The 24,475-nt window shown below is 51.0% G+C and overlaps 1 protein-coding gene across 1 annotated transcript; it reads right to left on the reverse strand.

The window, feature by feature from the left end:
* Positions 1 to 4,590: 4,590 nt before the first annotated feature.
* On the reverse strand, positions 4,591 to 14,007 carry SHROOM1 (shroom family member 1). The gene is made up of 9 exons (XM_035014113.1): positions 13,744 to 14,007; positions 13,227 to 13,392; positions 8,571 to 9,553; positions 8,422 to 8,477; positions 7,975 to 8,184; positions 7,211 to 7,783; positions 6,981 to 7,122; positions 6,600 to 6,872; positions 4,591 to 6,476 (listed from the first exon to the last, which is right to left on the reverse strand). The coding sequence occupies exons 3-9, from the start codon at positions 9,513 to 9,515 to the stop codon at positions 6,084 to 6,086; spliced, it is 2,592 nt and encodes an 863-aa protein (XP_034870004.1). The 5' UTR covers positions 9,516 to 9,553; positions 13,227 to 13,392; positions 13,744 to 14,007; the 3' UTR covers positions 4,591 to 6,083.
* Positions 14,008 to 24,475: the final 10,468 nt, after the last annotated feature.

Below are 24,475 nucleotides of genomic sequence, written 5' to 3' on the forward strand. Positions count from 1 at the left end.
CAGATGATCAAGATCTAAAGGAAATTAGTCCCAACCAACAAAACCCTTAAAGGTTTATCTACCTCATTTTAGGAGCTCAAGGTTCTAGAGACTTGAACACAGAATGTGACCATTGTGAATGTAATTAATTTCAATTGTACTGTGAATGCTCAATATTAGGAAACAAGTGCATCTTGGGAGTAAGAATGATTTAACAGTGAGAGAAAAGAGACATTTTGGCAAATACTTTTAATTTCTGGTTGTCTTTATGATGAAATATAAACAGTGTCTCCGGCACTGGTGGGTGATTATTTTGATTTGGCATGAATATTTAATTTTTTAAGTGTGATTTATTTGTGAATGCACCATTGTGCCATGTTTTGGAATCTGGTTTTCCGGTCTGGCTGAGCCTCTCAATGCAGTAGGTAAATATTCAAAGAAAAACATGTCATAGCATTATACCAGAAAAATAAGTGGTTAAGTGGATACACTTAAACAGCAACTATTTTATATGTAAATTCTATTCTATAGAAACAAAAAGTATGTTATATCCACCTTTAAAAGCCATCTGAAAGCAAACAACTTACAGCAAATGCAGAATTCTTTGCTCAGTGACCTTAGAAGGATGGCTTAACTTCTCTGGACCTTTGTTCCGATCTGTAATTGAGAAGGTTTGTAGCTATTTACCAAGAGGTCCCAGGTTCAACACATTGTAACTATAATGGCTCTTTTTCTGTTTTAAAAATGGGGACTCTATTTGCTCAACCAGGCTTTTTAAAATATCCTATTGTGTTAATGCTCTGTTTTTGCAAATTATGTTTGCATGTCATTAGTTATATCAAATAGTTTTGTGGCACAAGAGGAGTATGGCTTCTCTCTCTCTCTCTCTCTCTCTCTATATATATACCAGTGAGGCCTCTGTCATTATTTAAGGCCATCCTTAATGGAATGTTTTGATTTAAGCAATGAAATAAACAAGTCTCCCATTTTGTTCCTGCTTGTGTGATAATGTACTTCCCTTAAACATTCTCCAGCTCTTGCTACTGTATTTTTCTTGTCTTTTTATCTACTTAATTCCTTCAGTTTCTCCTCATCCTCTTCTGCCTCTTCCAGGCATTGTTATTGAAAGAGTTTGGATCGATCAGCTAAATGCAGGCTGCATCCACACACGAATATAGCATCCAAAAAAAAAACAACAGATGAATGCAGGCCCTGATCTGACCCTCCCCACCTTCCTTGCCTGGAACTCTAGCTAAGCTGCATAAATTATTTAAAAATGCAAATTAAATCTGCCTCTGCAGAAAAATTGTGGGAGGCAATAATTATAGCAATCTCAGTTGCTGAAGGTCTGGAAGACAGAATAAAATATTAGAGATTTTCCATGGTAAAAGAGAGGCTTGACTGAGACAGGATAACAAAGGTCACAAACACAGGTATGACCTGCCTTGAGAAAGACAAAATCTAAACCAGCAAAGTAATAATAACCAATGTCTATTACACATTTAAATCAGAGGAGGGTTAAACTGCCAGAAGAATCCTTGTGTTTCAGAAGCATGCTACAAGCCTTCTGAGTGAAATAAAACATTTGGCAAGAGTTTAGGATCAGTAAACTTAAAACTTAGGTGTTAGAAACCACCGTTTTTTCCTTGCAGGTCAAAACTTTCTGAAACTATAAGTCAGTAGGAAATTATATTTTGATACACATATGGAAACTTTTCAAGAACCATTTATTGCCTAGCAGGAGGTACACCTATGAGAGGTATTTTCAACAAATGACCAAAAAAAAAAGTTGCTTATAAATTAAGGCAATTTAGCTGGCTAGAATTGTCACAGGGAAGAGAATCACTCCTTTTAATGGGAGAGAAGTTAATTGTTATATATAGATGTTTATGAGTCATCCAGAGCAAGCTTTTAAATAAAGGTTTATACTTCCTTTAAAGGAGGTTGGAGGTTGTTCTAGAACATGTCTCACTTACCTAATGGAGACCAGGATATGGGTGATGCACATACAGCCTGGGTTTATGAAGCACCAGGAGCAGTTTTAATCACTGCGCGGGTATTAATCTCAACCTTACAAGGTATGTCCTGCTGGTATCTTGAATTTAAAGTGAGGAAACAGAAGCCTCGAGAAACTGTAACTTGTTCAGGCCTCACAGCTATAACAGTCAGAGCTGGGATGGCCTCCTGGTGCTCTTTTCCATCACAGTATCCTGCTGCAGAAAAGCAAGGTGGTCTCATCTCAGCCCTTACTCATCTATTGACCTTAGGTGAGTCACCCAGTTCTCCAAGCTCTATCTCCCTCTTCCATCGGCCGCAAGAATGGCAGTATCTATCCTACAGACTGTGAGGAGGGTGCAGCATAGGGAAGTAGGTAGAGCTCCTTGGGAACTGCAATACCATCTTGAAATATAACCAGGGGTGCCCGTTAGTCCCACAGGGGTATCTGGCTGCATTCCAAAACCAAATAGCTCTCATTTGTGGCTTTGCTTTACAAGATCACCATTCTTTAACCATGTTCGTATTTGTATACATAAATAACAATGGACTCCGATGGGAAAAATGTATATTCCCACCAAAGGGAGATTATCTCACATTCTGTATGATATCACTTTAGTTGAAAATAGACATCAAAATGTCTTTCTTAATGCACATTCCCGTAGCATCCCTACCCCTATCTTCTAGACCTAAACAGATGTCATCCAGCCAGCTGGACTGAAAGCACTCCTCAACACAGTTCTAAAGCTGGGCCCACTCAGAACCCATATTCTCCCCCTTTTTTGGCCTTTTCCTGGAAGAAATTATTTGGCCTTTTAAAATAGTTTGACAAATAGACTTTTTATTGCTCTCCAGATTGCTTTTTGCCTTGAATCTCTTGTCCTGGCCTTACCCTTCCAGAACTGTCACACCTCTGGACTTGAATCTGTGAAGCACTGGTGACCTCACGTGTTTCTGCAGGGAAGTGGAAAAAAGGAAGAGAAAGAAACAAGGGTGAGGGTGTGTGTGTGTGTGTGTGTGTGTGTGTGTGTGTCCAGACGTCTCCTCCGGGGAGGCCGGGGGGGGGCGGGGAGGGGGGGATCGTCCTAGGGGGAAGGTGGCACTGATTTAAGTTTCAACGACAACAGGTAAACACCCACCCTGCCGGCCCAACCCGCAGCCAGGCTGGGATGGTAACACTGCGGGGGTCTTGGAGAGGGTTGCTTTAGGAGCAGTTGCCGGCCCCACCTCTTCCTCCTTCTGCTCCCACATTCCCCTTTCACCTCTTCCCCCTGCGGTGCTCAACCACATTTGACCTACATTTCCACCCAAGCTTCTGATTTACATGTGAATGAACAGCACCGCGATCTGTTCCTGCGAGGATCCCGGAGGTTTACACCGCCGCTCGCGGAGGGACGTGGTGTGCCGAGCAGGCTGTTCCAGACAGAACGCCGCTTCCCTATTCGGTTTGCAATTTAGAGTCTGAAGGTAGAAAGTACACTCATTAAATCCGTATTAGGCGGAGCAGCGGGGGCGGGACGAGGCGAGCGCGGAGGCGGCCGCGGGGCTGCCTGTTGCCTAGCAACAACGCCAGCCGAAGCCGGCCCTCTGCAAAAAGCCAGGGCACCGCGCCGCAGGCTGGGGGCGGAACGAACGGGGGCGGGCGCTGGCGGCTTGAGGGGGTGGGGGCAGAAACCCCAACAGAGACCCTTGAAACCCTCTTTTCCACCCCGGGAAGGCTCTTTTTGATACTGATACTCGAGATCAACACCCCCGGCTTCCCTCCTGCCCACTTCTCATTGACCAACAACTTTCCAACCAAGGCCTGGTGACAAAGGAAAGCAAGCCAGCTTCCCCGTGGCTGGCTGGCCAGAATTTCTTACCAACAGAAGCAAAAAGGCTCAGATCCAGCCTTCAGGCTTAAAGAGCACTGCTCTGCGGAGAAGGCAAAGACCCGGTGCTTAGCCCAGAGGGCCTACTGCCGGGGGAGGAGGCTACAGTGAAGGGCAGGTAGCCTTCATCACAGGGCGAACAGTGCCCTCTGCTGGCAGCATCCTGGCGGGTGGAATTCACCGGGCTTCTGGCACCTGCCCACACACCACCACAAAAAGTCTTAGTCTGGGGGCGCCTGGGTGGCTCAGTGGGTTAAGGTCTGCCTTCGGCTCAGGTCATGATCTCAGGGTCCTGGAATCCAGCCTCTTGTGGGGCTCCCCGCTCAGGGCGAGTCTGCTTCTCCCTCTCCTTCTGCCCCTCCCCGTGCTCTCTCTCAAATAAAGATCTTTAAAAAAAAAAAAAAAGTCTGTGGTGCCAATACTAAACACCTATGGTGCTCATTCTTGCACTCTGACGGAATAACAGTGTGGAAGGGACATAAAATGGGTCAGGAAGAACACAGAGGCAAGATGAAAGATGGGTGAAGGAGGTGAGGCCCTACTCTCCCCATCTGGTAAGGACAAGCACAGGAGCCTCATAATTCCCCGTGGAAAAACCCAGGACAGAACCAAAGTGCATTTTAAGGGGGCCATGGCAGACACTGCTCCTCAAGCCCATCCGGGGCAGGAAGTGCTTTTTCTGAATACTACACAATTTCCATTGGCCTAACTGATGACTGTTAAGTGTTTTCTTAAGAATATCACATTGGGAGGATGCAGAGGGTGCTGTACAGGGCAAAAGGCAGAAATAAATTTATTCCATCCAGACTATCTCAGAGCGAGCTGCCTAGGCTGAGGACTTTGGAGCGGAGGCCCCACCCACAGGGTTCAAAGGAGAGAAGCAAAGCATAATGTTAGAACCCACAAGTGTTTCAGCAGGAGCCCCATATGTTTTTTTATAAAGAGGCACAATGTTAGCATTGTTCTGTGCTCAATAGTCCAACTGTTATAACTAATGCTTTTGGTATGAATACGACCATTTAAAATTCCCAACCAGTTGCACTTAGTGACAATACGCATCAGAAAACAAGCCCAGAAGCAGAGATTTCTCACTTTGGGGTCAGTTGGCTTTACATACACATACACATGCCTTTTAATGTGCCCAACTTCCAAAAATACACTCAACATTTGCATGAACAATGTTCTTGGCCCTGGCGTGTGCAGCTGCAAATACTAAAGCACATTTTCACATGTATGTTTGAGAACTTAACATTGACTCTGTGCACACAGGGCTGATGCACAAACAGAGGGCAGTGTGTGTCCTCCGTTTCATTCCACACCAGCACCTAACTCCCCACTCCCAACCCCAGCTCACCTCCAGCTTAGCCTCTCTAGCACACAAGCAGAGCTGCCTCTTCAGGTCCTCAACCCCCCTATTCTCGGTCTCCAGGTCTCCTGTGCCTCACCTTCAGCTCCCATGCCCAACACCCTCCTCAAGCCTGGTGGATCCAGTGGGGTGTCCAAGGAGAGCTGGATAAACTCATTTTTGATAATATAGTTCTTTCTGAGTCTTGGAATAAATGTCCCTGAATTCATCAAGGTTTTTAGGCAGCAAAGCAACTGAACCTATTTTGTGTATGGGGAAATTCCTTATCCCTTGAGTCTTGAAGGGAAGCAGTTACCCCCACTTCCACTTTTGAGGTTGGAGGCTTGGGTAAAAACCAGCAAAGGAGACCTGGGGCCGGCCAGTCAGGCCTAGGCTTTTGTGGTGTTGATGGAGTCACCAGAACTGTAGGGATTACTGGGGCCAGTGGAGCTGGAAGGCCTGGCATTCCCTTGGTCCCTCCTGGTTTCAAGCCTGTATCCCAGTCTTCCTAGGGATTCCCAGAGTTGACCTGAGGTCCTCCAGCAAATCCCTCCTCTGCTCTAGTCAGGCAAAGCTGGTGTCCACTGTCTGTAAACAAAATTCGTCCCCCAAGCTAGGCTCCAGGTGACACACACACTCCTCACATCAATTATGATTTAAAAAGAAAAGAAAAAAAGACCATTTTGCATATTAAGTTGAAATGCTCCTCTGATTTGTCTCCTCTCCCTCCCACCAACCCAGACAGAGCCTCTCTCCTCACAAAAAGGGGGGAATACTGCAGTTTTTAAAATCCATAAATTAATTACCAAATAATCCACACGACTTGGGTAAGGCTACATGAAAACACTTAGAAGTATGCTCCCGGCCAGGGAAGAGCACCGAGTCCACCAGCGTCACCCCAGGGATGTGGGGGAGGGGCAGAGGCCGTGCTCCCCACCCCCACCGCCTGTAATTAGAGGGGGGGGCGGAAGGAAGGGCGGTTTATCTGGAAGACGGGTCTCTGGGGGCCAGGCCAGCCTGGGGGGCAGGGGACGAGGGCCCAGGTCGCTCCTGACAGCGTCCAGCTGGTCCTGAAGGAGCCGGACCCGCTCGTCCAGGCTGCGCCGCTGGGCCAGGACGGCCGCCTTGCCGGCCAGCAGGGCGCGATAGGCGCTCAGCTGCTCGGCGGGCAGGGCCCGCACCAGCACCTCGCGCAGGGCCCGCTCGCGCCGCGCCACGTGCTCCTTCAGCTCCTTGGCGTCCTCCTGCTGTCGCTGCAGGAGCCCGAGTCGCCGCAGCAGAGAGGCCTGCAGCGGCGGGGACAGCGCGCCGTGAGCAGGGCGAGGGGGCCGCCGATCCCGGGACCGCCCCAGCCCGAGCCCGCAGGCCCCTGGGCGCCCCCGCCCTCCCCAGCCCCGACCGCCGGTCACCTGCTCGTCCGGGTCGCTGTCTGCGCCCGCCCGGGCCAGGGCGCGCCGCACGCGGGCCAGGCGACTGCCCAGCAGCAGCAGCAGGCCAAGCACGCGCTCTAGATCGGCCATGAACCTGCTGAACCGCTCTCGGTCGCGGGGAGCACAGGCCTGGCCCACCGCGGCCTCCAGAGCGGCCCCGCGCCTGGCCCAAGCCTGGGCCGCCCCGTGCAGCTGCTCCTGCTCGGCCTGAAGGTTCCGCAGCATCTTTTGGAGGAGGTCGGCTAGCTCCATCTGCAGGGAAGGCGTGGGTACTTAAGGGTGAGGCCAGACCCCGACTCCTCCGCCCATACTCTGGGCTCTTGCCACACGCCCCATCTCCACCAGCCCCTCCGCACTCACTTTCTTGGCTTGGATGCTGTTATTTGCATCAGGGAGACCCTGGCCACAGGCCTGGTCAGGCACAAGGTGGGTGGTATGGTTTCCAAACCTTGTCTCCTCCTGACAAGTTGGCAGGAACTGGCTGGAGCTAAATAGATAGAACCTGGGGACAAAGCCAGAGCTCCCTGGGTTGTCCTGCCCCAGACTGCAGGGACTTAGAATCCCCTGAGTCCCTGGTGCCCCTCACTCACCCTGGCTCAGGACTACCACCAGCCTCCTTTCCGGCCTCCTCACAGGCTGGCCTCATGGCAGCCCAGACCTCTGCTAAAGGAATCAGCCCATCAAGCAGGTCCAGAGGTGGCTGTGGGCTGGGACAGGAAGTGAGAGTGTCACTCATAGAGGGATCCAGTCTGGCCAGCTCCCGAACCAGCTCCTCAAGGCGAGGACTGGGCCATGTCGGCCTGGAAGCAGGCTGGCCAGTGCCCCAAGCCAGGGCGGTATGGCCAGGAGCACCCGGGGTATTGTTGCTTGGAGGTCCCAGGGCATCAGCTGGGAGAGGTTTGAGAGAGTCACTCTCTGCAGCTGCAAGTGAGTCAATGGTCAGCCGTCCACTGGGGTCAAAGGTTGCGATGTCACCATTTGCAGTCCTGGGTGGGCTATAGTTTATGGTCTTAGAGACACCCATAGAACCATTTATCCTCTGCCAGCAGTCATCTGCCCCTGCAGTCTCTGGGTGCTCATGGAGGGGGTGCTCCAGGGAGACTGTAGCCTGGTCAGCCCTCTGGCCCGAGCCAGTTCCATACTGCTGGTCAGAGACATGGACACTGGAAGTAGGAGAGACACTGAATCAGAAAAAGCTTTGTCCAAAGACAAGCAGTGGCCTCCAAGGGCCACTTGTCCCCGTCCCCACCAGCCAGGCTCCCAGGCTCCAGCGGGCTCCCTGTCCCTCTAGCATTTTGTTGATATGTGTGGGAAAGGGATGTCCCACTCTGCTTGGAAGCAAGAGGCAACTCACCTGGGTGGGTTTCCTGGGGGGGCATGGGTGTCTGGAGGTGATCTCCTTCTGTCCAGGGGGACTTCTTCCAGGAAAACCTCATCATCTGGAAGGGATGGGAGCCCGGCAGACCCCATGCATGTCTCTGAGACCCTCTGTTCCCAGCCAGTGGGACTGCTCTGGGGATACTCTGCAGGACACACCACTGCGGCTTCCTTTTGAGTCAGGAACCTGGAGGAAGGCACCCCACACTGACCACAGTGACCAGGAAGGAAGCCCTTGGTGCTGCACCAGAGACACAATGGGGTGGGGTGGGTGTGGGGGGGGACCACAGGGAATGTAGTTTGCAAAAGACAGAATCAGAAAGCTCAAACTGAGGGGAGGGAAGGGGCCCTCTCTTTCTTGGGTAAGAGCTATGAAAACTGCTTTTCTCCAACTTGCAGTCCCCCAGTGGTCCATGTCTCTCACCTGGCAAGTTTGGTCTGAAACAATGGTCTGGGGGTTTCTGCTCCGTGAAGAACAGCCTGGAAAGGCAAACAGTTGCTTGAAAATGTAGCTCAAATTTGCAGGCTCCCAGATGTCCCCCACCCCCAGCCTGCAGCCCCTCTCTTCCACACCTGGACAAGGGGCATGACCCCTCCTGGACCTCCCCAGGGAGCCAAGACTTCCCCTGAAGCGCTCCGACTCCGACTAGAAGGTCTATAGGCGTCACCGAGCTTCAGGGACCGAGGTTCTGGGTCCTCTATGCCTCGGGGCTGGGTTTCAGGCGGCCATCTGTGCCGGCGACCTTCGAATTCTGCCAGCACCCTACGCTCCTGGGGCTCGGGCCTGGCAATGCCAGAACTGGAGCCGGCCTCACTCGAGCATTCCCCGGCGGATCCACCGCCCCGACCCACGCAGTCTAGCTTCCCTGGCTCCGAGAAGCACCACTTCCGCTGCTGGGTGGCTAGGCGCCCCCGGCCAGCGGTTCCCCTCGAGGGAGCCCCGGAGCGCGCCGGCTCCACTTCCCCGCCGCCGCCCGGGTGGCTGAGCGAGGCGGAGCGCGGGTGCGCCGCGGGGGGCCGCAGGCGGGCGGGCAGGCTCATGCGGAGCTCCTTGCGCTGGAAGGACGTCTCCCGCAGCACTCGCCGCTGGGCGCCCTGCAGCCGCTGGCGGTAGGCGGCCCGCGAGGCCGGCGGGCTGGGCGGCTCGACGGCCCGCGCCGCCGCCGCCGCCGCCGCCTCCGCCTCGGCCGCCAGCGCAAACAGCAGCGGGGTGGCCTGGCGGCTGAGCGGCCGCGGCGTCCCCCGGAGCTCCGGCGGCCGCGGCCCGCGGCGGGGCTGCGGCGACGTGCGAAGGCCGCTGGCGGGGGCCGGGCCGCCCCACACCACGCGCACGTAGTCCCAGTCCAGGTAAGGGAGGAGGTCGGTCCCAGGCGACGGCGTGGCCGGCTCGGGAGCGCCGGAGGCCGCGGACAAAGAGCTGTAGGCCGAGTCGGCGCGCGCGGACAGCCGCCGCAGGTCCAGGCTGCGAGTGGACGAGGCTGGGGAGGCGCGGTCGCCCCCAGGCGCCGGGGCCGCCATGGCTGCGCAGTTGAGTGCTGAGGCCAGCTCCGCGGGGCCTGCAAGAGCACAGACGGCGGGGGGGGGGGGGGGGGCCGCGGGTCAGGCTGGCCCCTCCAACACGGACAGCCAGGGGCTGACACATCCCCTCCCTGGTCACACGATCTTTAGCGCTGCCACCTCCCGGGTCGGGGATGACAGAGGTAGGGCCAGCCCCTGGGAGCAACTCTGGAGTTGGAGGGCGTCAGCTATTCCCCTTAGCTCCGGGGAAGGAGCTGGCGACTAGCCCACTCCCTCCCGAGGCTCTCCAGGCTGGCAGCCCCCCGCCTCTACCCTGGCATCTCCTGGAGCGCTGAGATTGTACCCATACTCCTGCCCTCCCCAACCCAGTCCCACCCTGGCGGCTTCCTGGCGGCTTTGTTAGCTTCTCCATGTGATCTTTCCCTAATAAACAATGGTCCAAAACGTTCTGAGATCACAGGGGAGCCGAGAAAGGAGGGGGCAAGACCCAGGTCAGGGGGCAGGGGCAGCCTCACAGCCTTAACCCCCCTTTCCCTTGTGTCAGTTAGGTTCCAGGTGCTTTATATAAATATTTATCTTGATCCTCACAACTGCTATCTGCATTTTACAGATGAGGACACTGGGGTTTTAAGGGGGAAATGATTCGCCCAGGGGCACACAGCTGGTAAGCAGCAGAACCCTGTCTGGAATCTGTGCCTGCCTCCAAGCTTACTGCAGGCAGAATCAATTTCCTAGAAGCAAACCCTGCTGAAAACCAGTTTACCTCCATCACCCACCCCCAAAACTGCCAGAAGTCTCCAGCAAAGCCTAAACTCCACTGTGGGAAAGTTACCCCCACCTGCTCTCAGAATACTAGCAGATACCGCAACAACATGGTCTCTGCTTTGCAGGCTCACACCCCCACCTTTGTCCTGCTACTCTTGCTCCTCCTACTGGGCCCAGCTTAGAGGTCTCCTGACCTTTTGGAAACCCCTACAGTGTCCTGAGCTTCCCCAACAAACACAGTACTCCGTCACCCTGCAGTGTAATTGTTGGCTTGCCTGTGAGTCCCTCTTCCCATTCCCACCCCGAACTTCCTGAGAACAGGCCCTGTACTTACTAATCTCTGTACCCTCAGTGCCTGGCACGTAGTCGATGTTAAAAAAATATTTGTGGAATGGCAAGGAAAGGAGCAAACTTGCAATGAGTGGATGGGGGGTTGGCTTTGGTGGAGAAGAAAGAGGGCTCCTTTGCTTCTGCCCACTCTTCTCTCCCTCTTCGTCTTTTCTGGTGAAGGGGACAGAATGAAGGAGGCAGGTGACACGGTGGACACTGTCCAGGTTACTCATGCATTATTAGGAACCAAAAGAGCAGGCAAGCACAGGTGGAGCAGAACAGGCCAGAAATCAGTACCTCCCCAGAGCCAAGAGGGGAGCAAGGTGAGTGAGGGGAGGAGCTGGGTGGGCATTCATGGATCAAGTGCAAGAGCAGCTATGAGTCTTAGGAAGCTGGGGCTCCTAATGGGCGATGGGGACTTTGGGGAGGTGGGAGGGCTTGCTTTCTCTGGGCTGGCATGGGGAGGGATGCAGAGGAGGGTGACCGGCAGCTGGGGTGGGAACTGAAAAGCAGGTTCATTTAAGCCTCCTAAATACTATTTGGAACTCAGAGTCACCCTCCACCCCCTTCCCCAAGGCTGCAGATGCTACAGATTGCAGGACAGGGGAGGGAGGGGAGGTTAGTGGTGTGAGGATATGGTGTTTCCTAAAAGGGAGAGGCAGTATCTGCAGTATTCTCAGGAGGGGCTCTCAGCTGATCTGGAACCAGAACATCTTGACAGTGCCTAGTGGAGCTATCTTTATGCCCACTAACACCAGCCCTGCACGTTGGTCCTCACACTCAGGTCTGAAGACCTCTTTCACCAAGTGTTTCTACTCTCTGGACTTGAAGACAACAAGAAGCAATTCTGAGTAGCAGCTCCTGGGAGGAGAGTCACCTCCTCTAGGAAACCCGCCCTATGCACCCAGGCACTAACCCTCTCTCTTCCTAGTCTGAGCCCACCTTGGGAGCTTTGTCTTCCCTCATGCATGCCACCCATGCCTGCCCATTGTTGCCTTCCAGCATCTACAGATACCCGCGACTGTTCACATACAAAGATGTTTCCTCGAAAATTTTATCTTGTGAGTTACTGTGTTCACAAAGGATTCTGATTCACCAAATAAAAACAGCTTAATGGATAATAAAACTGTGTGTACATATGTTTGCTGTTTGCCCCTAACTTAAGGATACTTTTGCAGTGGGGGCTCAGTAGGCAGATAACCATGCAGATGCTCACATTGTGCCTTTTGCAGAACCTGCTACTCTAGGTGGGTGCAGCTCCTTTAGCGTGTGTTGGGGCCTCAACACAAAGAGCAAGGAGTTAGCGCACTTGTCTGGCTGCAGGGAGCCTCTTGCAGTCCGGCCAGCCATTGTGGCCGTGGGTGGTGACATCCCCGGAGCCCTGGCCTCAGCATTGCTGTCAGCAGAGGGCTGGGCCGCAGAGCCAGTGCCTACGTAGAACTGAGGTCCAGAGGCTAGAGCTTAAGGAGCTCTTCAGGCCTTTGGCCAAGCCTCACCAGAGCAGGGGGAGCAGCATGGAATCCCTGCCGGAAAACGGCCAGATTGGGGTTGGGCAGTAGGACAGGGGGGGCTCACGTATACTTGTCACCTGAATGAAAGAGCAAGAGAGGAAAAGGAGACAAAGATGACTGCAGTGTTCAGAGCTGGAGGCCTGGGAGGTGGAAGTGCCAGCCTCAGGAAGGAGGAAGCTGAGATGGGGACTGGCCCAGGGTCCAGTACTCATTCAGTCTGGGGCCTGTAGGCTTTGCAGGGTTTGTGGCAAGTCTGGGAAGCTGGGAAGTTGGGTTATGGGTCTAGACCTCAGCAGAGCAGTCCAGGCAAGCAGGCTGACTCAGGTTTTTAGTTAGAGGTTGTTGGGGAAATGGATGAAGACAGCTTCCGGCTGGTAAAACCACACCAAGACAGGGCGCCTGGGTGGCTCAGTCAGTTAAGCGACTGCCTTCGACTCAGGTCATGATCCTGGAGTCCCGGGATCGAGTCCCACATCGGGCTCCCTGCTCGGCAGGGAGTCTGCTTCTCCCTCTGACCCTCCCCCCTCTCATGCTCTCTGTCTCTCATTCTCTCTCTCGCAAATAAATAAATAAAACTTTAAAACAAAAACAAAAACAAAAACCACACCAAGACAGCAGGAGCAGATCCAGGTGAGGTGACCAGAAAGGCAGACAACCTGGAATGCTCAACAAAGATCAGGAATTAAAGCATACTCTCTCAAAGGCCACCTCACATCGGACCCCTCTGTGGAGAGGTTGTCCAGGCCGCCCCTCTCCGATGGTCTTCCCTCAGTAGCGTGCTCCCTGTGGGGGCGCTGCCTGCACGGCAGTGTCCCTGCCACACGGAGCTTCGGGGTCCTGGGCCGCGTCTTCAGTGCCAGCACCCCAGACTAGTCCGGCCAGGCGGCATGTGGGGAGGTTGCGCGGCCCTCCCAGTCCCCTGCGGGCCCTTTGTCCCGGTCAGTCCACACGGACGGTGCAGCCCCCGCAGCCTCCGCTCTGCGTCGCTCTAGCCCCGCGGTAGTCCCCAGAGACGGGAGCTCGGTGGCGCGCCGGGCGCGCAGAAAAGGCGGGGTGCTGGCTGCACCCGGGGACAGGAGGCCGCGGCCGTGGGCGGACCACATACCTGGGGCTCCAAGCTCTTGTAGGCCGAGGCAGGAGAGAGGCACTAGCCTGGCGACCGCAGGGGGCGGCAGAGTCACGCGGTGTGGCGCGACAGCGGGACTCCGGGGACGCCGGGGGAGCGGATGGCCGCTGGCCGGCGCATTTCGGGGCCTTTCCTGTTGGGTTCACTGTCGGGGAAGGAGGACTCAGACGCGTGCGGGGACAGCGCGTTCGGGGCCCCGCGTTCTCCCGCGGCTCGGCGGGCGCGGGGTGTCGCGGAGAGAGACCCCACCGCGTGCGCTGGCCACACGGCGCGCTCCCCCGACAGCCCCCGCCGCTCGGCGAAGAGTTCCCGCACGCAAGGGCCCGACTCGACCCGCGCCCGCCAGACTAGGCGCGGGGCCCACCACCCGGAGGAACCACGCGCCGGCCGCTCCGCGGCGCCCCAGCCCCCACCCCTCCCCCTCCCGGCCGCCCCCCGGGAAGGGCGATCCCGCCACCAGCCCCGCCACCCGCGCCGCCGCCCGGCCCCGCAGTACCTGAACTCCAGCCCGAGACGCGCCTCTGGGCGCCGGCGGCCGCGCGGTCACACCAGCCCCGGGGCTCCGGCTCCCGACCCCACCTCCGGGCTCCGGCCGCCGCGGGGAGGTGCCACGTCCGGCCACCGGGGGCGGGAGCGCGGAGTGGCGGCGCTGCCCCGGGGATCGCCCGCGCCTCGCCCCCCCCCCCTCCGCCCCGTGGTGGCCGCTCTCCCGCCTTAGCCCCGGGCCCAGGAGGTGGACACTCGTTCTCCCGCCGGACGCGGGCCTTCCGCTCGGGGCGGGAGAGGAGGAGGAGGAAGGGCGACCACGGCGCTCGCCCGCCCGCCTCCAGCGCCGCCGGACCGGGCGTGTCTTCAGCCGCCGCGCTGCGCGAGCTCGGGGCCCCGGGGGTCCCGACAGCCCCCTCGCTGGGGAAGCCCTGGCCCGGCCCCAAGGGCTGCAGACGGCCACAATTCAAGTGTGGCCGAGTAAACGGAGGCGCCTGGGGCTCGTGCCTGTTCCCGTCCCTCTGAGTACAGTTCAGATTAAGTCACTCCTTGACCAACTCTCCCTCCAGATCCTCCATTTCCAAAACTCTTCCAGCTCTTTAACTCCCACCGTGGGCTCTTATCTCCCATTTTTGCCCACCCCACCCTCCTTTTCTCCATTTCTCCCACTATCCCGCATCGTCTAGGCCCTTCTGGCCAGCCACCTGAACCACAGCGGGCGCATTGTGTATCCACTCCTGCTGCCTTCAGTGGGTCCGTTAGGTGCTGCACGTCTGCACATCCCCTATGGCTTGGATAGGATTCACTCCAGCCTGGGAGTCTGGCTCTCAAGGTCTTTGCCTTCGGGGTTCTCCAGACTTCAGAGAGTGCTCTAAATCCATCTGCCACTGTGCTTTCCTCCCTGCCATGTCCTCAGCCTTCCCTGCCCCCACTTCCCAAACCTCTATCCTCTGAATACTGGCTCCACCAAGAAATGCTCCATCCCCAGAAGGGACTATGGGGCCCTCCGCAGAACCCTTTCAGTTCTCCAGGTCCTCTGCTCCTGGTGTGGGCATAAAAAATTTTTTTTAAGAGAGAGAGAAGGGTGGCGGTGGAGGGGGAGGAGAGAAAGAATCTTAACCAGGCTCCACACCTAGAATGGAGCCCAACAGGGTGCTCGATCTCACAACCCTGAGATCAGGACCTGACCTAAAATCAAGAGTCCGACGCTTAACCTACTGATACACCCCGGCACCCCTGCAACTTGATTTTTTATTTTGAAGTTATATTTTGGAGCTCTTTCACTATCTGTACATAGAGCTGTATCATTCTTTGCAATAGGTGCATAGTTATCCATTACATGGGCATAAATAAATTGGGTTGTTTTTTTTTTTTTTAAAGATTTTATTTATTTATTTGACAGAGAGAGACACAGTGAGAGAGAGAACACCAGCAGGGGGAATGGGAGAGGGAGAAGCGGGCCTCCCGCCGAGCAGGGAGCCCAATGCTGGGCTCGATCCCAGGAGCCTGGGATCATGACCCGAGCTGAAGGCAGACGCCCAACGACTGAGCCACCCAGGCGCCCCAATAAATTGGGTTATTGATGGACGTTTAGGTTAACCCTGTATTTTACTGTTAGTGATTTTGTAATGAATACCCCTGGACGTGTATTTTTGCTCACATATGTTTGTAGGTTAAATTCCTAAAAGATGAATTGGAAGTGGATCCTCCCAGCCACCCCAGCTGACCCCATATGGATCAGAGAGGAACTACCCAACCTAGCCTTTCCTCAATTTCTGACCCTAAAAATCACAAGCAAAATAATTATTAATGTAGTCATTCTGTTTTGGAGTAGTTTGTTACACAGTAATAGATAAATGTAACAAGCTATGTACGTTTTCAATTTTGGTTGATATTGTTAAATTTCTTACAAAGAGGTTGTACCAATTTACATTTCTATCAATGTAGGAGAGTGACCGTTTTCCTACATCCTCACTAATACAAAGTATTATCAAAAGTTGATGCCTGCAATCTGAAAGGCAAAAATAGTATCTCACTGCTTTAATTTACATTTTTAATAAATGAAATTGCACATTGTTTTGTCTATTTAAAAGCCATTTGTATTCACTTTGGCAATCTGTCGATTCCCTTTGCCCATTTTTCTATTTGATTATTGGTCTTTTCTTATTGATTTGTAAGATCTCTTTATATATTAAGGTAATTAACTTTTTTTTTCCTTATGTGTGGCAAATATTTTCCCAAGATTGTGTCTTTTGACTTTGTGGTGGCAATAAATCTATAGTCCCTGGCTGAATCAACAGATTTATCTTTCTTTTAGACAGCAGCTACATAGCTGTCATAATAATTCAGAGATAGTCATGTATTGGTTAAAATACAGTAGAGGCTAGAAAGCTTTCAATAAAATCATGTTGTCTATTTTTAGAAATCCAACAAAGCATGAATCATTGCTTATACACAAATCTCTACTTAAGTTGTAAATGTTCCTTTACAGCAAGTTTGTTTGCTTTCTAATTCTGCACTGAATTCACCATACTTGTTTAAAGATACGACTTCACAGGAAGACAGCCACTAGAATCAAGTACGTAGAGAATGGAGCTCACTCTCTCCTGTGGGGGCTTCTGACAAGTAAGGCCTCTGGGCAAGAGTGGGTAGGGACTGGCTGTCATGGCATTAAACAAAAGTTCCCTTTCAGATCAGCAGTCCTTGGGAAGGAACGTTGGGCTGTCACATTCCTATCGAGTACACATATATCACCTTTTCCCTACAGACAGTGGATGATATCTCAACCTCTGTTTGCTATAACCATAATAATTCAGCTTTTCTCCTCTAGCCTGGCCCCAAGCCTCAGGCCTGGGCCTATTCCATCTTCCTGGTCTACCTTCGTTCAGATGTTACCTACACACCCTTGGACAAGAGAGGTTAAATGAGACAGATGGACAGAAACCTCTCTTCTTTTCCTGCCCCAGTGGACCCAAGACAGGTAAGTGGTGGTCGAGTGAGAATTTCTATTTTGCTCTTCTGGTCTCCTGGGACCCAGATGAAAAGTGTCAGCTAAGCTTCATGTTGGTTTTCGAGAATATAAACTCAGACTCTGAACAAGACCCCCAAAGGCATTGCCCAGAAAGGGCAACAGCTGGCTCAAGCCCAGGAATGACCAAACTGTCTCTTCTGGGCTCAGGCCCTAACAGAGCAATGAGATCCTCTCCAAAAGGCCCTCTCCTAAAAGTGCACTCTGCTTGCCAAGAAGTTACCTGGTTAGCATTTTTAAGGGGAAGGCAATCCAATTCTAGAGCTCTGGGCCCAGAGCTGCACACAAAACCCACGTGCTGGCCTGGGGGCAGGGCTGGGTCAGAGCATGCCACGTGCATGTGGGATGAATTGTGGTCGTGGTTGGCTCTGGAAGCAGATCGTGCAGATATTTGACATGCAGGTAGGAAATATTGATTTTAACTGATGTATCTGATCAGTTACTCACACAAAGGAGACTTTGCCCTAAAACCTGGGGGTGCCTATGTCCAGCGTCCATCATGGTCCCTGCATTTTCAGGACCCTGCCAGGGGTGAATGTGACACACCCTCTCTAACCCACTCTTTGTACTTCAAGAGAAGGATCAAGTTAGGAAAAAAAAGAGAAAAGAAAAGAAAAACCAAGGTATGAAGTTACTTTTGACTTTCCTAGCCAATTAGCTAACAAGATCAAGGGGGAAGATACCTATTTATTGGGTGACGCCAAAGAAATTCTGGGGTTCAATAACAACTAACAGTAATTGCCTAGAGGAAGCAGATGTGGATTCAGAGACAGGCTTATTGGCCACCCTATGACTTCACACCACAGAACAGGGATGTGTTCTCCAATTCATGTGTCCCAGGTATAGGAAAAGCAGCATAGTGGGAAGAAGAGTGTGCGTTCACAGCCTGGAAGAATACGCGTGAATGCCAGTCACTGTAGGACCCCGGAGAAACCCCAACCTTCCTGGACCTCCATTTCCTCATCTGTAAAACAGGGAGAGGTCTACAGATTTGCCAGGGAAAGATTAAATGAGATTTCATCACATACATTTGGTGGCAGGCTTGTAGGAGGCCATCAGTAAATGACATCAGCTATTATTCCTCACTTCAGCCTCCCCTGTGCGGAGTACAATCTCCCCTAAATCCCAGCCTCAATTTTTTTAAAGATTTGATTTATTTATTTGCCAGAGAAAGAGCACAGGCAGGGAGAACAACGGGCAGAGGGAGAAGCAGGCTTCCCACTGAGCAGGGAGCCCGATGCAGGGCTCGATCCCAGGACCCTGGGATCATGACCTGAGCCAAAAGCAGACGCTTAACTGACTGAGCCGCCCAGGCGCCCCTCCCAGCCTCAATTTCATCTCTGAGGGTTGATTTATACACCAGAGGTTTCCCGTGGGTGTTGGTCACGCTGTTGGTAGCTTACTACTCAACTTTGCTTACTACTCCCCCAAACAGTGCTGCAGTGGACATGCAAACACTTCCCTCTTGGGGGGAATCCCATGTTGTGTTGGAGAGATGGGGCCCCTCCCCCCACTCTGAAAGCCCGCCAGCCACAGATTAGGCCTGAGACCCAGGCTTGACCCATCTGATGCCCCTGCCAGGAGTCTCATGTGAGTGACATAAAGACACAAGGACAGGTGAGAAACTACCAAAAGTCTGGGGGTACGGTGACAGTGGAGGTCAGGAACACGTGTCTCCTGCTCTTGTTGCCCAGTATCTTCTGGTCCCTGTCTATTTTTGTAGCCTGGTCCTCCTGCTTTCTAGTCAATTCTATGAACTACCACGCTTCCTTCCAATACATTCCTTTTGTTGAGTGAGTCAGGAAACACTGGTTGCTGCTGCTTGAAACTAACAAGTTTCTGATACAGAGCCAAGACCTCTTTCAACACTGGGATTCCAGGGTCAGGCAGGAAGAAATTTAGCCAGACTTGGGTATTGCAAGCTACTTTTTCCCTGGAAGAAGTAACTACCAGGCACAAGAGAAGGGAGATCTCGCACAGATGCCCTGGAGCTAAGGGGCTGCCATCCCAGCCCTTTGATGTGGCTGGAGACCCCTGAGTAGGTCTTACACAAGCTCAAAACTACCAACTCAGGAAACAAGATAAAGCAGCGCAGGAGAAACACAAGACAGGCCAGTTCCTGGTTCAAAGTCACAAACATTTGCCATAAAAATGCAAACAAGATTTCCCTTAACAAACATAAAATCAAAGACAGGAAAATCGCAATCAGTTTCTTTTTCCTATTCCTGCACTAAGGAGGGTTGACCTGGATTCTACCTGTTTCTTCACACCAGCATGGGCCAAAGGTGAAGCTGATGTCAGGCCAAGGTATCTTACGACCCAGAAGCATAGGCTCCCATCCCATAGTTACCTCCTATGGAGGGCTGGGCATATGCTGAAGTTTCTTCTTTTTGTCCCTCCCCCACTAGCAAACGTCCCCAGTAAGGACCCATCTTGACACTGAGTTACACAACGGCTGAGCCAAGCATCCCCTCCTGGTGAAGCTTCTCTACTATCTCTAGGCAGAGTTCATTGTTCCCTGCCACATCTAATGCTACATTGTAGAATAGTCATGTATCTGTCTGCCCCATTAGACAGATTTTGAGCTCTTGAAAGAAAGGGTGCCTGGTGTACCAGATTCAGAACTATGATCAGTGCTTGTTGAACAAATGCATATGGGAGACCTGATCCTGGGTGAACAGCTGTGTCGTTCCTCCATTCTGGGAGTTCACAGCTGGTAGCAACATGCCATGGATGGCCTTGGCCTCTGGGATGCAGTAATGAATATGTGTATGTGTACACGTGTGTATGTGCGAGCGCACGTGTGTGTGTGCGTGTGCATGGGCGCATGCGCTTTGGGGGAGGCATGAGGGAGTGTCCAGTGAGGGCTGGACTCCTAGCCATTCCCCTCGGGCTAGCCCAACAAGGTCCTGCGTCATCTGTCTGCTTCTTCCACCTCATCTCCTCACTGGGGGAACAAGCTTTAAAGCAACATTCAATCCTGGACTGGTCATTTCCTTCAGGTCTCTATCATTATTGCTTCACTTTCTCCTTTTGATAGTTTTAACAAAAAGATGTGACTTACCATACTAGAAGGGGCTACTGTCTTTTCAGAGTAGCTGCTTCAGTTTCTTGCTTGGCCACAACAAAAAGAAGTCTGGGGAGTTGCTGTCAAGGATGGAATCAAGGATTTCCAAGAGTGTTCAATAGCGTTTCCAAAGCCTTTGCATTGATTCTTAGGATTAAATTAATAATCTTTATTAGTGATGGGAGTAGGCGCTATTTCGTAGATAGTCTCTAAACAATGGTTGTTTTGGGTGTCTAGGTGGCTCAGTTGGTTAATCATCTGACTTCAGCTCAGGTCATGATCTCAGGGTCCTGGGATCCATCCCTGCGTTGGGCTCTGAGCTCAGCAGGGAGTTTGCTTCTCCCTCCCCGTCCCCTTCCCCCTCCCCGTGTTTTCTCAAATAAACAAATAAAAATCTTAAAAAAAAAAAAAAAAAGGAAGAAAAAAAAACAATGGTTGTTTTCAAAAACTTAACACATGCCTGCAAAGAATTAAAAATAAAGCCAAACTGCAGCCATCTGGTTTTCCTGGAGCAGTGAATGCTTTATCTAAATTACGTTTACCTTAATGCCCTTAATGGCTTACAAGTCAACAATAAGACACATAATCCAGCTTTTTTGTTAATGGGCAAAAGATTTGCATAGATATTTCTCCCAAGAAGATATACAGATGGCCAATAAGCACATGAAAAGATGCTCAATATCAAATGCAAATCAAAACCACAATGAGATACCACTTAGCACCCACTAAAATGACAAGAATCAAAAAGAGGTTAATTAAATGTTGGCAAGAACATAAAGAAATCGGAATCTTCATGCACTGCTGGTGGAAATGTAAAATGGTGCAGCTGCTTTGGAAACAGTTTGTCAGTTTATCAAACAATTAAACAGTTACCCTATGACTCGGCAATTCTACTCTTAGGTATATAACCAATAGAACTGAAAACATGTTCATACAAAAACTTGTACATGTTTATTCTTTTTTTTTTTTAAAGATTTTATTTATTTATTTGACAGAGAGAGACACAGTGAGAGCAGGAACACAAGCAGGGGGAGTGGGAGAGGGTGAAGCAGGCTTCCCGCTGAGCAGGGAGCCCGATGCAGGGCTTGATCCCAGGACCCTGAGATCATGACTTGAGCCAAAGGCAGACGCTTAACGACTGAGCCACCCAGGTGCCCCCTTATACATGTTTATAACAGCATTATTCATAATAGCCAAAAAGTACAAAGAACCCAAATGGCCTTCAACAGATGTATAAACAATGTTGTATTTCCATATTATGGAGTATTATTCAGCCATAAAAAGAAATTAAGGACTGATACATGCTACAACATGAATGAACCTTGAAAAGATTATGCCAAATGGAAAAAGCCAGACAAAAAGACCACATATTGTGATTCTATTTTATAGGAAATGTCCAGAACAGTCAAATCAGCAGAGACAGAAAGCAGATCAGTAGGTTGCTAGAGGCTGGGAGGAGGGAGGATGGGAAGTGAGTATTAATTGGTACGAAGTTTTTGGGGGAAATGATGGAAATGTTACAGAATTAGATAGAGGTGATAGTTGTGTAATAGTTGTGAGTAGACTAAAAATCACTAAATATATAGCTTATAATGCTGAATTTTATAGTATAACTTTTCCCTCTGTATGTGTATGTATGGATATACGCATATATACACATAGAGTTAACAGTTGTTGCTGACACTGGCCAATTCTTGCTCAAGATCTTCATATACAGAACAAGAGATAACCTCCAAGCATTCTAACCACGCTGGTATTTTAAGTGTTAACGTCTAAAAGCAAAAAGATGGATGCCAGAGTGGCTGGGTTGGTTAAGCATCTGCCTTGGGCTCAGGTCATGATCCCAGGGTCCTGGGATCCAGCCCCACATCAGGCTCCCTGTTCAGTGGGGGACCTGCTTCTCCCTCTCCCTCTGCCCCTCCCCCCTGCTCCTGAGCGCACTCACACATGCTCTCTGGTGTGCGCACACTCTAATAAAATCTTTTTATTTTTATTTTTTAATAAAATCTTTTTTTTAAAGATTTTATTTATTTATTTGAGAGAGAGAGAATGAGAAACAGAGAGCATGAGAGGGAGGAGGGTCAGAGGGAGAAGCAGACTCCCCGCCGAGCAGGGAGCCCGATGCGGGACTCGATCCTGGGACTCCAGGATCATGACCTGAGCCGAAGGCAGTCGCTTAACCAACTGAGCCACCCAGGCGCCCATTAATAAAATCTTTAAAAAAAAAAAATGAAAGCAGAAAGAAAGTTCACATATTCTTAGACTCTTTTATCCACTAGTTCAGAACACAGATCTGCGCAGAGACCTAAAAGCATCTTGCAACCCAGGTGATCAGAACCCAGAGCTACATGTTCTGACATTCATATGCATGGAGGTCACATGACTTTTAAAAATTCCTATTGAGGGTCAATTAAGATCTACTTATTTTACAAAGAATCTTTAGCTGTAATACCAAAGGAGCCTGCTCACAAGTGGATAGCCTGATGCTCCCCGTTAACCAATTCTGATCTGACTTGATGAAATCATTAAAATATCTAAGTTATTCTCAGGACCTCTCAAGTCACAGAACATCCCATCCTGACAGCACCTGTGTGTCTACATGGTGGTTCTCCACTTCATGAGTGGAGCTTCATGAAAGAAAAAGAACTCTGGCAGAGTAGGCTCCTGGTAGGTAGACTTCTATGGTACATCAATTCCTTTGACTCAGATGGGGCAGACAGTCAGGCCAAGGACTGTACTCCAAAGGTAAGTGCGGAAAATTAAAGCAGGTTTCACATGTATCTCAATCTGTGCGTCTCTCCTCAAACCGTTTTTACCAGCGAGAGCTGGGATCCCTCTCTTACAATCAGCGATTCCACCATGCTTGGGCCGTTCAAGAGTGGAAAAGAAGTACACCTGAGTATAATTAGTCAAGAGAAAGCTACTGCCTAATAGGAGGGAAATGTATCTGATGAAGTCATAAATACATAATGGGGGTACTTTAGAAGTGTCATGAGCTCTACCTTGGGAGACAATGTCAGTATGGGGTTCACAGTGAAATTCTATGAAGAAGAGAATATGAGCCACACATGTAGTTTTAAATTATCTAATAGGCTCATTTAAAAATTTTTGAAGATGAATTTTTATAATGCATATACATACTTAATATATCCAAGTAGATCCAGTATGTCAAAAAGTTACCACTTCAACATGTAAGATATCTAAATGTTCTGTTACATTTTGTCATACCGAGTCTTTTCAGAGCTGTTGTGTGTGTTACCTTCACAGCTCGTTTGCATTTTGATTAGCCCTATCTTAGATGCTCAGTAGTCACGTGTGGCTAATGACTAGGACAGTGCAACTTCGGAGCATCTTAGTTACGGTACTAATAAAAGCAGCACGCACTGAGAATCTATTTGCTGGACACTGTTCTCAGCTCTTTACACCTATTAACTCATTGAATCCTCCCAACAACACTACCTCCATTTTACTGATGAGGAAAGTGGGTTCAGAGACGTTAGCTCAGTTGCCCCAAGGTATAGCCAGGGTGTTTCCAGGGCTCATGGTTTTCATTCCTCTCTTCCCTGGGCCTACCAAGTCTCTCTCTCTCGAGTAGGATCTCGAAGAGTGGTAATAAACGGAGTGCTGCTCTGCTGGGGATCTTTTTTGCCCCCATTTGCCTGTACTGCTGTTGGAGAAAGAGCTGAAAAAGACGAAGGTGTGAACCCCTCATTTCCAGGGAAAGCTCCCTGTGTGCCATCAGTTTAGTCCAAGATTCCTTCCTCTCCACAAGCTGGCGTTAGCCCTTTGTAAGTATTTCAGAAAGTGACAATGGTCAAGGCACGGACACAATGACAGCCTGTGATCCTGATCATTTTCTTCTCTAACCATGCAATGATTTACTAAGTTTACAGCACAAATTTTCCTGGCAAATGATGCAATAGAAGTTGGGCACATTAACCTTTGACTTAAACTGTTTTCCCTCCTTTTTTTATTTTAAAGATTTTATTTGACAGAGAGAGACACAGTGAGAGAGGGAACACAAGCAGGGGGAGTGGGAGAGGGAGAAGCAGGCTCCCCGCTGAGCAGGGACCCCGATGCGGGGCTCGATGCGGGGCTCGATCCCAGGACCCTGGGATCATGACCTGAGCCGAAGGCAGACGCTTAACGACTGAGCCACCCAGGCACCCCTGTTTTCCCCTTTTTAAAGGTACAACTGAACTCCACTTTTCTACATTGAGGCAAAACTTCCAATTGCTTATTGGCAAGTAGGCTGGTCTTACTATTTAATACTATCTAATGAGGTTTTTTTTTTTTAATCTTAAATATGACATGCAGTCCAAATATTGGATGTTCTCCTGTCTTAGAAGTATGTCTACTTTCCTTACCTAAAACTAACCTGACGGTCACCTCAAGGATAAGGTGAAGTTTAAGCAAGCCATCAGAGAACACATTTGCAGATTACAAAGGGATTACAGTTTCCTCTTTTTTTTAAAAGATTTTACTTGAGGGAGAGAGAGAGAGCATGAGCAGGGGGAGGGGCAAAGGGAGAGGGAGAAGCAGACTCCCCGCTAAGTGGGGAGCCCGATGTGGAACCCAATCTCAGGACCCCAAGGTCATGACCTGAGCCAAAGGCAAATGCTTAACCGACTGAGCCACCCAAGCTCC

The sequence above is a fragment of the Mirounga leonina genome, unplaced genomic scaffold (assembly GCF_011800145.1).
Source record: "Mirounga leonina isolate KUSES-001 unplaced genomic scaffold, KU_Mleo_1.0 Mir_168, whole genome shotgun sequence".
In the NCBI taxonomy this organism is placed as follows: Eukaryota; Metazoa; Chordata; class Mammalia; order Carnivora; family Phocidae; genus Mirounga; species Mirounga leonina.